This window comes from Neoarius graeffei, chromosome 1 (assembly GCF_027579695.1).
Source record: "Neoarius graeffei isolate fNeoGra1 chromosome 1, fNeoGra1.pri, whole genome shotgun sequence".
NCBI lineage: Eukaryota > Metazoa > Chordata > Actinopteri > Siluriformes > Ariidae > Neoarius > Neoarius graeffei.
The window spans coordinates 100,230,156-100,242,828 of record NC_083569.1 but is presented as its reverse complement, the minus strand read 5'-3'; the positions used below and the strand labels follow the sequence as shown (position 1 = coordinate 100,242,828).

Here is a 12,673-nt window from a genome sequence, read left to right as displayed (position 1 = left end):
GCAATATATAGAGTAAATATAACACACATTAACGAACCTTATTCAAGACTTACAAAAGGTTTTTTTGTTCTAAGGTTGGAAAGTTATAGTGTTTTGAAAGTAGCTCGAGCAAACTATTTCTGCAGTTTGAACAGCCCGCCATGATATTAATTTTATCCAATCAGAATGCACGTTCATTTTCTCTGCGTAACACTCATGATGTATGTATGTGCCCAGTTGTGTTAGCTCATTGAGGTTGGGACTAGCATGTGTGAATCAGAAAGTAGGATGAATTGTAAGTGATCGGCTACACAAACTGGTTCAAACTGGTACCCTTCTAAGCCATAGCCTGCTTGCAGTGTGTCTTGCGGGATCTCTTCGTATGATTCGACAGAGCTGTCGGTTTCACTTGATGCGCCCGACGCCATGATTACACGCTTCTCTCCTAGTGCAGTGGGTAGGGCTGACGTCACGGTCTTTTAAAAATTGCGACTCTTGTGCCGTTTAGCGTACCGACTATTATATTTACAATTACCAAGATATTTTGTTGTTTTCTAGTATATAAATTTGATAGAATACTTAAGAATACGTTACTTTGTCACATCAGCAACTGTATATATTATATTTGGTACCCCTTTAATTCCATTTTTAATTTAGTATAATAATAACTATTATTATAATAATAATATTTAACAAAATTAATGAAATGATTAGTAATAATCAATTTCATTTTTAATAATTTGATAATAAATAGAATTTAATTTAAAAAAAACACTATCCATTCACTTAGACCTGGTTCCAATGTTTGTAATTGTTAGAATATTTCCAATGAGGTCGTTTTTTTTAAAGCTAAAATATCAGGTATGCATAAAACTTTGACCAAACACTTTTTATGAATATGGTTTATTTATTTTAGGAATGTATTGACTTGGATTTGAAATATTTCTCAAACTGATCTACTCCTATATTTTTTTTAGCAGGACAGTACATTTATTGAATGTACAGTGGTGCTTGAAAGTTTGTGAACCCTTTAGAATTTTCTATATTGCTGCATAAATATGACCTAAAACATCATCACATTTTCACACAAGTCCTAAAAGTAGATAAAGAGAACCCAGTTAAACAAATGAGACAAAAATATTATACTTGGTCATTTATTTATTGAGGAAAATGATCCAATATTGCATATCTGTGAGTGGCAAAAGTATGTGAACCTCTAGGATTAGCAGTTAATTTGAAGGTGAAATTAGAGTCAGGTGTTTTCAATCAATGGGATGACAATCAGGTGTGAGTGGGCACCCTGTTTTATTTAAAGAACAGGGATCTATCAAAGTCTGAGCTTCACAACACATGTTTGTGGAAGTGTATCATGGCACAAACAAAGGAGATTTCTGAGGACCTCAGAAAAAGCGTTGTTGATGCTCATCAGGTTGGAAAAGGTTACAAAACCACCTCTAAAGGGTTTGGACTCCACCAATCCACAGTCAGACAGATTGTGTACAAATGGAGGAAATTCAAGACCATTGTTATCCTCCCCATGAGTGGTTGACCAACAAAGATCACTCCAAGAGCAAGGTGTGTAATAGTCGGCGAGGTCACAAAGGACCCCAGGGTAACTTCTAAGCAACTGAAGGCCTCTCTCACTTTGGCTAATGTTAATGTTCATGAGTCCACCATCAGGAGAACACTGAACAACAATGATGTGCATGGCAGGGTTGCAAGGAGAAAGCCACTGCTCTCCAAAAAGAACATTGCTGCTCCTCTGCAGTTTGCTAAAGATCACATGGACAAGCCAGAAGGCTAATGCAAAAATGTTTTGTGGATGGATGAGACCAAAATAGAACTTTTTGGTTTAAATGAGAAGCGTTATGTTTGGAGAAAGGAAAACACTGCATTCCAGCATAAGAACCTTATCCCATTTGTGAAACATGGTGGTGGTAGTATCATGGTTTGGGCCTGTTTTGCTGCATCTGGGCCAGGACGGCTTGCCATCATTGATGGAACAATGAATTCTGAATTATACCAGAAAATTCTAAAGGAAAATGTCAGGACATCTGTCCATGAACTGAATCTCAAGAGAAGGTGGGTCATGCAGCAAGACAACGACCCTAAGCACACAAGTCGTTCTACCAGAGAATGGTTAAAGAAGAATAAAGTTAATGTTTTGGAATGGCCAAGTCAAAGTCCTGACCTTAATCCAATCAAAATGTTGTGGAAGGACCTGAAGCGAGCAGTTCATGTGAGGAAACCCACCAACATCCCAGAGTTGAAGCTGTTCTGTATGGAGGAATGGGCTAAAATTCCTCCAAGCCAGTGTGCAGGACTGATCAACAGTTACTGGAAATGTTTAGTTGCAGTTATTGCTGCACAAGGGGGTCACACCAGATACTGAAAGCAAAGGGTCACATACTTTTGCCACTCACAGATATGTAATATTGGATCATTTTCCTCAATAAATAAATGACCAAGTATAATATTTTAATCTCGTTTGTTTAACTGGGTTCTCTTTATCTACTTTTAGGACTTGTGTGAAAATCTGATGATGTTTTAGGTCATATTCATGCAGAAATATAGAAAATTCTAAAGGGTTCACAAACTTTCAAGCACCACTGTAAAACAAAAAATGTACTACAGTAGTATCAAGTATCAAATAATAGTCAATTCTCTGATATTAAAAAAAAAAAAACCTGGCTGATTTATTACACAGACGTCGCCACCATATATCTCTTGACCTGAAGGTGTATTTAAAGAAAGAACACACTTGAAGGACATCAAAATATCCGTTCTCTAAAACACCGTGAGGTTCCAGATGTTGTTCACGTATGGACATGTTCAGCAGTGTTATCCCAGTGGATACAGTTACTCACTGATCTTGGCGGCCTGGCACTCGCATTCCGCATGAATGGGCATGGCCGTGACACACACATCGTCCACCGACACTGATGTCTTTAATGCTGTAATAGTACTGCAAGAAGAGGTGAGAGAGAAAGAGAGAGTTAAAAAGTGTGAATCGTCCATTCGTATAAGTGTGCTTGAGTACAGATAATGTTGAACCAAATGGCCTCAATGTAAATCATATAAAAATAAATCAAATAAATTGACAGTACTGATACAGCAAAGGGAAGGTTGGGTGATTTTACTTGGACTGATGAAATCATATTGAATATTTGATCATGGTGGTGATATATTACAGTCCGATCAATCACCACTCAATCAGATGGTTTCAGATCAGGATCCTGGTGTTAACACAGTTGCAACAGAGACTTTGGAGGATGTGCAGTGAAACAGAAAAGATGTCATTTTCCCACAGGTTGTTTTGGATATGGGATAATGGATATCTTATGGTAATCTGATAATGTGTGTGTGTGTGGGTCAGAATTAAAGTGCAGTAAGTCCAGGGCATTGTGCAATAAGGCTTCTTAGCCTGTATTTATGCATTACGCTGGTTTGTGACAGGTACCGTATGTTTTCTGAGAAAACAGTTACAACTCGGGCTGCGCAATATGATCATATATAATCTGTGACAAAAGAAAATCTGAAAAGGAGACATACAGAAAAAGTACAGGCATGTGAAAAAATGAGTACACTTTTCTCAACACATTTAAAGCTAGACGGCCTTTCGATTTCATAAAATCGGTGAAATTTTGTCACCGGTTCTGTTCATAATTTTTATGGACAGAATTTCTAGGCGGGCGGCACGGTGGTGTAGTGGTTAGCGCTGTCGCCTCACAGCAAGAAGGTCCTGGGTTCGAGCCCCGGGGCCGGCGAGGGCCTTTCTGTGCGGAGTTTGCATGTTCTCCCCGTGTCCGCGTGGGTTTCCTCCGGGTGCTCCGGTTTCCCCCACAGTCCAAAGACATGCAGGTTAGGTTAACTGGTGACTCTAAATTGACCGTAGGTGTGAATGTGAGTGTGAATGGTTGTCTGTGTCTATGTGTCAGCCCTGTGATGACCTGGCGACTTGTCCAGGGTGTACCCCGCCTTTCGCCCGTAGTCAGCTGGGATAGGCTCCAGCTTGCCTGCGACCCTGTAGAAGGATAAAGCGGCTACAGATAATGAGATGAGATGAGAATTTCTAGGCGCAGCCAGGGGCTGGAAGGAATCCTGTTTGGGAACCACAGGATTTCATCTCTGCTTTTTGCAGATGATGTTGTCCTGTTGGCTTCTTCAAACCAGGACCTTCAGCATGCACTGGGGCAGTTTGCAGTCGAGTGTGAAGTGGCTGGGATGAGAATCAGCACCTCCAAGTCTGAGGCCATGGTTCTCGACCGGAAAAGGGTGGCTTGCCCTCTCCAGGTTGGTGGAGAAGTCCTGCCTCAAGTGGAAGAGTTTAAGTATCTCGGGATCTTGTTCACGAGTGAGGGAAGGATGGAGCGTGAGATCGACAGGCGGATCGGTGCAGCCTCCGCAGTGATGCGGTCGCTTTACCGGTCCGTCGTGGTGAAGAAGGAGCTGAGCCAAAAGGCGAAGCTCTCGATTTACCGGTTGACCTACATTCCGACTCTCACCTATGGTCATGAGCTTTGGGTAATGACCGAAAGAACAAGATCGCGGATACAAGCGGCCGAAATGAGTTTCCTTCGCAGGGTGGCTGGGCGCTCCCTTAGAGATAGGGTGAGAAGCACAGTCACTCGGGAGGAACTCGGAGTAGAGCCGCTGCTCCTCCCCATCGAGAGGAATCAGCTGAGGTGACTCGGGCATCTTTTTCGGATGCCTCCTGGACGCCTCCCTGGGGAGGTGTTCCAGGCATGTCCCCCTGGGAGGAGGCCCCGGGGATGACCCAGGACACGCTGGAGGGACTATGTCTCTCGGCTGGCCTGGGAACGCCTCAGTGTTCTTCCCGAGGAGCTGGCCGAGGTGTCTGGGGAAAGGGAAGTTTGGGCTTCCATGCTTAGACTGCTGCCTCCGCGACCTGGTCCCGGAAGAAGCGGAAGAAGCCGAGACAAGACGCTGAAATTTTTAGTTCCCTCTGAAATTCGGTCACTGTGATATATGTTTATATCTGAAACATCTCGCAAAATTTCAGGCCATTCTGTGGCTGGGAAGTTATTTAATTTGAGGGGATTAAAGCAAATAATGTGCATTAAATCGCTTGGTTCGCGCAGTCAAGCAGACAGAGGAAGTCCGTGTGTGCGCGCATGTGCAGGTTTCTTGACAGTTCCATCATTTTGTTGCTAAACGAACAGCTGATCACACCGAGGTGCTCGCTGACTATCGATATTTATTAGTTTGGTCCCGCATTTCATTTCCTTCATATATAACATAACGTCTTTTCTTCTCACTTTCCGTTACTGTAGTCGGTCTTTCACGTTTCATTCGCACACTCACGTCCTACATGTTTCTCTCCTGTTTCAAATTTGTATCCCACAATGCCTTGTGCAAACGAGGAAAGCCCACCATGTCATGCATGATGTAGTATCTTGAATTGGGTCATGGTGAAGCAGGAAAAAATAGCGGAGAATTTAGGGCCACGTGGCCTTAAATTCATTAATTGTTCTATTTTTTTTTTAATGAATAAAATTGGAAGTCTGTGATTTGAATTCAGTAGCTTTCAGTCTACTAAACAAAAATAACAAGGTGTTGGGGAAAATTTTTTTTTTATGACCTACACTTGAAAAATCTGAAAGGCAGTCTACCTTTAAACAAGCAAACATTCCACTCTCTTTGATACCATGCCGACAGATGAAGGTAATATACTCCAATAAATGCCACATAAAAATGACATTTTGTAAACATTTTCATAATTTAATTTTTTTTAAAAATCAAACAAACAAACAAAAAAAAGGACACCCTGGATAAAGTAAGTGCACCCTTACGCACCTTTATCACACTTTCAAGTCTATAAAATTAGACTCAGGTGTTCCAGATTAGGTGCCATTGGTTCGAACCTCCTGCAGGTGGAGGTGCAGGTGGAACCCGTCTTTTCATGGTTGGTCGATTCATGAACAGAGTGTTAATGTAATGTAGCTCAGAGTCTGAATGTAAACAAAAGCAGGGTCAATGTAACTAAAGTCAGCATGGGACACAAAACAGGTACAGAGGCACGGAACAATACTTCGCACTGAGAGTTTGTGGTTGTGGTCCTCAAGTAGTGTGACTGACTGATTGATTGTGATTTGGAACAGGTGTGGTGGTAATCAGAACTCAGGAGAGGGAGGGCGCTGTGGTGCTTGGGAGTTGTAGTCCGTGGCGGCCATGCTTGAAGGCTGCCACGAACTCTGATTACTAGTGACAATATCTAGGGTCTGGTGTTCTCTTTGCTATTGAAGTGTGTGGGATCATAATACCAAGATCTAAAGAGCTCTGTTAGGACCTCAGAAAAGAAAAAAAGAAAAAAAAAGTTGTGGATGCCTCTGAATCTGGCAAGGGATTTAAAAAGATCTCTAAATTATTAGAAATAAATCATTCCAGCCCTGTGATGACCTGGCGACTTGTCCAGGGTGTACCCCACCTTTCACCTGTAGTCAGCTGGGATAGGCTCCAGCTCACCTGCGACCCTGTAGAACAGGATAAAGCGGCTAGAGATAATGAGATGAGATGAGATAAATCATTCCACTGTAAGGAAAATCATCTACAAGTGGTGTAGATTTGAAACAACTGCCAATTTGTCCAGGACTGGCAGCAAATTCAGCCCAAGAGCAGGATGTTTAATGCTAAAACAAGTCTCCAAGAATCCAATCTTTCATCACTGGATCTGCAGGTAACTCTTGCAATGGTTGGTGTGAAAGTGCAAACATCTACAATCAGAAAGAGATTGGAGAGATTTGATCTGATGGGAGGCGTTCCAGGAAAAAGCCTTGGCTTGCTAAAAGGAATGTTAAAGCAAGACTAGAGTTTGACAATGAACATTATCGGCAAAGACCAGGCCTTTTGAAATAACATGCTCTGGACAGACCAAAGCTGGCTTTTCAGGAGAAGAACCTCATACCAAGTGTGAAGCATGATGGTGGAAGTGTTATAATTTGGGGTTGTTTCACTGCCTCAGGGACTGGGAAGCTTGCATTCATTCATTCATTCATTCATTCATTGACTTAACTCTGAATTCTGAATCATATCAAAGAGTGCTTGAAGATAATGTGAGGCCGTACGGTATGTGCTAAAGAAGGCAACTGGACTTGCTTGAAATTATTGATGTTTCTACTTTCATCCGAAAGGCTTCTTCAGTTCTGCCTGACTACTGGGCAGTTCCAGGTATTTATCCTCTAGTGGACCAAAAGCAACCCTAAGGAGAATCATTGAGGTCACATGGGTCGTTGATACTCTGAGTCATCCTGTAGGTGTTAGGGTCACTAAAGGCCGGGTGTGAATGGTGTTAGCAGTCTAGAGGGTCATTACACACCTGGCCTCCAGTGACCCTAACACCTACTGAAGAAGCCTTTCGGATGAGAGAGAGAAACTTCTTCAAGAATTTCAAGCAAGTCCAGTTGTCTTCTTTAGCACTTACGGTTTACGATGACCTGGATGACTGAGAACCTTCACAGACATAATGTAATGTGAGGCCATCAGTTCGAAAGCTGAAGTTAAACCTTGAGGTGAACCTTTCAACAAGATAATGATCTGAAGCACATGAGCAACTCCACCAAGGAATGAATGGCTCAAAAAGAAGAAATGGAGGGTTATGGAAAGGTCTCGTCAAAGCCCAGATTTGAACCCCATTGAAATGTTGGGTGGCTGGGGGGTTTGAAAAGGGCAGGACATGCAAGAAAACCCTTAAATATCTTGCAGCTGAAGGAATTTTGCATAGAAGAGTGGCCAAAACATTTCAGCAAGCTGCTGTCAGAGATTGGTGGACCATTATACAGAACACCTCGAAGTTATTTCTGTTAAAGGGGGCGAATCGATACTGTACTACCTTCTGAAGCCAAGGGTGTACTTACTTTCTCCACAGAAGAATATTACATCTATTGATAATATTTTTGTTGAACAAGTGATTGAAAGAGCTAATTTTCCTTGTTGTTTTGTTAATCACCTTTATCAAAAGGGTGAAATGGTTGGCATGTTTAAACATGTTGAGAAAAGTCTACAATTTCCATGGGATGTGCTTACTTTTTCACATGACTGTATACTGACCGCAAGTCTCTCTCTGTCTGTCTCTCCCTTGATCTCTGTGTGCAGGCTTGCACTCCACCCACTTATCACGTGTCACAGAAGCTGAGTAATCAAAATTGCAGCACGTGAGTGCTATAAATCTTTTTTTTTCTTCCCACATGGACTTTAGGCTCATCGCCAGTTTCAGAAGAAAGTTCGTTTTTTTAATCATGAAACAGTGTCTATAGCACTGCAGAAAATTGACATAATATTTCGACTAGCACGCCATGTCCATTCTTTTAGAAAGAATTGACTGTTTTTGGTTGTCATTGTTATTCATTCTTCGAGCAAGTGATAAAGGTGATAATGAAGTTTTACAGCACATGTAAAAACCCTGTGAGGGAAATATACTGCAAATCTGTTATCACCCAAATGAGGATTGGTTCCCTTTTGAGTCTGGTTCCTCTGAAGGTTTCTTCCTCATGTCTTCTCAGGAAGTTTTTCCTCACCACCGTCACCTCTGGCTTGCTCTTTAGGGCCTAATTTATATGTTTAAAATCTATATTTTTTTCTGTAAAGCTGCTTTGCGACAATGTCTATTGTTACAAATGCTGGACAAATAAATTGATTTGATTTTGATGTACACACAAGCCTAAGTCCTTCATCAGCTGTTCATCATTAGCAATGATGACTGCTTCATTAGGATGCACAGAAACACAGATGGGCTGCGAGGCCCACACCAGAGCGACAGAGCCATCTACAGTGGCGGTATGAACGGCCCAGCCAAGCCGCCATGGAATGCCTCGCCTCGTGAGCTCTCGTATACTATTCTCCTCTCCTAATGAAGCGCCTTGCACAGTAAGATAAGACAAATGATGCTGTGCCCCCATCGTGTTGTCTCTCTGGACCTCCAGACCTGATGCCAAGCGGTGCATAAAGTGCCACAGACCTGACAGGTATGGAAGTTGCCCCGCAGTGACAACTGACTTGCTGAGTGATGCCATCCATTGGCCATTTGAGTGACTCTTCTGCATGCCATCTGGTGGTGTGCCATTGACCCTGTTGGTTTCATCTGCCTCATTGCATCGAAAAGCGCCCTGTTGCCAGTGCCGTTTTGGTGATGTACTATTTAACCCATAGCTGGAACCCAGGCAGGTGCTACCACTCTGGGTCAGAGCGGACCTGGGAGCAATGGTGATTAAGGGGTAACTCCACTTTCCCCAATACTCAAGTCCTCCCAGACCTGAGACTCACCACCGGTTGCAGTTTAAAGTAAATCATACCCAGGACTAGACCAGCCTAAGTAAGGAATAAAACACTATAGCATGATGTGCTCTGATAGGAAAATAATCAACAATCAACAATGATCACTTTCCAACAACAACATGTCCTGAAATGTTTTGTTCCTTTTATACCACAGCAATTTGCTGAACGTTTCATATTTATTCACTTATGATTACATTCAATGTTCTGGAACATCTTCTGTTTCTAAAGACATTTAAGAAACAATCACCCAGTAGCCTCACTCACTAGTCCTGTTCTCCATCCACAGAGCTCTAAGCTGAATTTAGGAAATATTTGCTCACTAATAAATTGTTCTGCACTGCTCATGGCTTCTCTCCTGTGCCCAAGCATGTCAGACTCCACAGACTGGTGATGAAGGCTCTTACTGACTGCCCAAGCAGGTCTAAACACTCTCCTTGAGTGCCTGCATTACTCTACACTCGGCTTGACAAGAGGCTCTCGGCTTGGCACACGGCCCAGCGTGAAGGAATGTTAGACTGGAAGGGAGAGACAGCGGAGGCCAGACAACGTTCTGTCGGTAAACAGAGAAATAGCACTTGAGGGATGACTGTTCCTCTTCCTCTCAGACACATGCAGAGTTGAGGTGTGTAAAGTGTAAATTCTTAAAAGGTAACCAAGGACAGCTATCATAAGCAATGAATCTTGAAGCATGAAAAATATTCTTGAACGAATTCTTCAACGAATCTTGAAGCGCAAGCAAAGAGACAGAGAGACAGAGACAGACAGATGGAGAGAGAGACAGACAGACAGAGAGACAGATAAATGGAGACAGAGAGACAGACAGACAGAAACAGAGAGACAGAGGCAGGCAGGCAGACAGACAGACAGCGACAGAGAAATGGAGACAGACTGATAGAGAGACAGACAAACAAAGACAGACAGATGGAGACAGAGAGATAGACAGATGGAGACAGAGAGATAGACAGACAGACAGATGGAGAAAGAGTCAGACACAGACAGATGTAGACAGAGAGACAGACAGAGGCAGACAGACAGAGAGAGAGAGAGACAGATGGAGACAGAGAGACAGACAAACTGACAGACAGACAGACAGACAGAGAAAGAGAAATGGAGACAGACAGATAGAGAGATAGACAGAGACAGAGAGATAGGCAGATGGAGACAGAGAGTCAGACAGAGACAGACAGATGGAAACAGACACAGACAGACAGAGACACAGAGACAGACAGAGAGATGGAGACAGAGGCAGACAGACAGATGGAGACAGACGCAGACACAGACAGACAGACAGAGACAGAGAAATGAAGACAGACAGATAGAAAGACAGACAAATGGAGACAGAAAGAAAAGGACAGACAGATGGAGACAGAGAGATAGACAGACAGACAGATGGAGACAGAGACACAGAGGCAGACAGATAAATGGAGACAGAGAGACAGACAGATGGAGACAGACATACAGATGGAGGGAGACACACAGACAGACAGAGAAATGGAGACAGACAAATAGAGAGACAGACAAATGGAGACAGAGAGACAAGGACAGACAGATGGAGACAGAGAGACAGGGGCAGACAGATGGAGACAGAGAGACAAGGACAGACAGATGGAGACAGACAGAGAGACAGAGACAGACAGATGGAGACAGAGAGACAGAGGCGGACAGACAGACAGACAGACAGATGGAGTCAGAGAGACAGAGACAGAGAGTTCGTGCACAAACCATGCATGAACTCGAACAAGATGAAAGCAGTGAAGTATTGAGACAACATTTTGGTTTGTTTGTTTGCTTGTTTTTCTGTTGAGTTTTTGAAAGCATGTTGAAAAACGTTCGTGAGAAAATAACAGGAACCTGAAGCTCTGACAAAATTTCGCCTGTCTCCTTCTTGAGTCCTTGACACCCCAACACACACACGCGCACACACACACGCGCACACACACACACACGCAGGGCTCTATGGTACATACCAATGACAAATTTCTAATTGAAAATGAATGGCCCTTTTAATCGTATTTACTTTTTTTTTACTCCTTTCTTTTTCTTTAGATCCTCATGCACTTGGTAGAAATTTCCAAACAAACCTCTGTCCAACAACCAAATTCAAACGCTCATCAAGTCGGATAAGCCAGACTTCTGGAAATTTCTAGAGAACCTGGTACATTTCATCATGAACCGTGTACTTTTACAGAAGGCAGTAATTAGATTTCCCCCCACAGCTTACCAGCAAATGTATTCCCATTTACTCACCACTAACATCTTCAAACAGAACTCTAATAACCTTTAATAAAAAGACTGAGTGGAGTTTTTCTTTTTTGTTCCACTTCAGTGTCTGTGTCTGACTCTCAGAAGCTCATTGTGTAGCAGCTTTCAGAAGAACCAGCAGCGAGAAATGTCGAGAGCCAATCAGATTGCAGCCTTCAAGATCCTGAAGCTTGTAGCCAGAAAAGTTGAATGCTGTGGGAGGTTTTTTGTATGTAACTTATTTTGTATGTAATGTTTTAGGGCACTTTCCATTAAAAAGGCTTTGAATGACTTGGGCACTTCCTCATCAGTTTAATTACTGATCCCAGGCCTGAGCAGAGAGCATCCTGGGATACGGTGTACCTCAAGACCGAAGGGAAAACCCTCTCAGTCTTGCATTACAGGAGACCTGGCATGTTTAATTACCTCCATGCTAATTACACGACAGGATCCTGTTCCCTGCGTTCGGGATTTACGTCTCTGTACAGGACGTAGCCATTCCTCCTGAGTCATCTTGCAATGAAAGTGCACACGGCCGTGTAAATGCGTATCTAACTCACCGAACTGTAAACGCATTTCACAAAACGAATACCACATACAGCAGACCAAAATGTCCTTTAACCAAACATTCACCAGATTAAGTCAGTTTTATCTCCTGTTTTCTCAGCTCACCTTCAAATCTCTGATCCTTTGTGCAGCACGGTTTAAAACACACGCCGGTCGTGTTCAAACTTGTGACCATGTGCATGAAGAGTGAAGGGAAAACTGCCTTACAGAGGAGAAGAATGATCCCACATGTCGTAGCCTGTATCTCTGTCAGGGTAGGTCACTTTAAATAAAGTTTAAACAACTCTGGATAAAATACACAATGAAGAAAAAGAGTGAATAAACCCGTATTTATGGCTCTTGGATCAGGCTCTGAGAGAAAAGAGATGATTGAAGGATCTGCTTTTGGTGCTGATGAGTCACTGTTTCCTCCATCCTTAGTAAATAGAGAGCATTTCATTTTATTCTATCCACATTCACTGGATATGAGCAATCACACGCTCTGATTGGCTACTCTACTACTAGGATATCAGCTCATATACCGTGAGTAGAGAAAAACAAAATGGCGGAGCATGTTGCTGAACCAACCGAGGATGAAATAAAAACTCTACTCGAA

General features: G+C 42.7%; 1 protein-coding gene across 2 annotated transcripts in view; it reads right to left on the bottom strand.

Annotated features, from left to right (window-relative positions):
* LOC132877029 (laminin subunit alpha-3-like) overlaps positions 1-12,673 on the bottom strand; it is a 335,048-nt gene that overhangs the window by 258,626 nt on the left and 63,749 nt on the right. For both annotated transcript variants that reach the window (XM_060913563.1, XM_060913572.1), the window contains exon 6: positions 2,847-2,944. In XM_060913563.1, the coding sequence (XP_060769546.1) occupies positions 2,847-2,944 (98 nt within the window). The remainder of the gene's footprint in view (positions 1-2,846; positions 2,945-12,673) is intronic.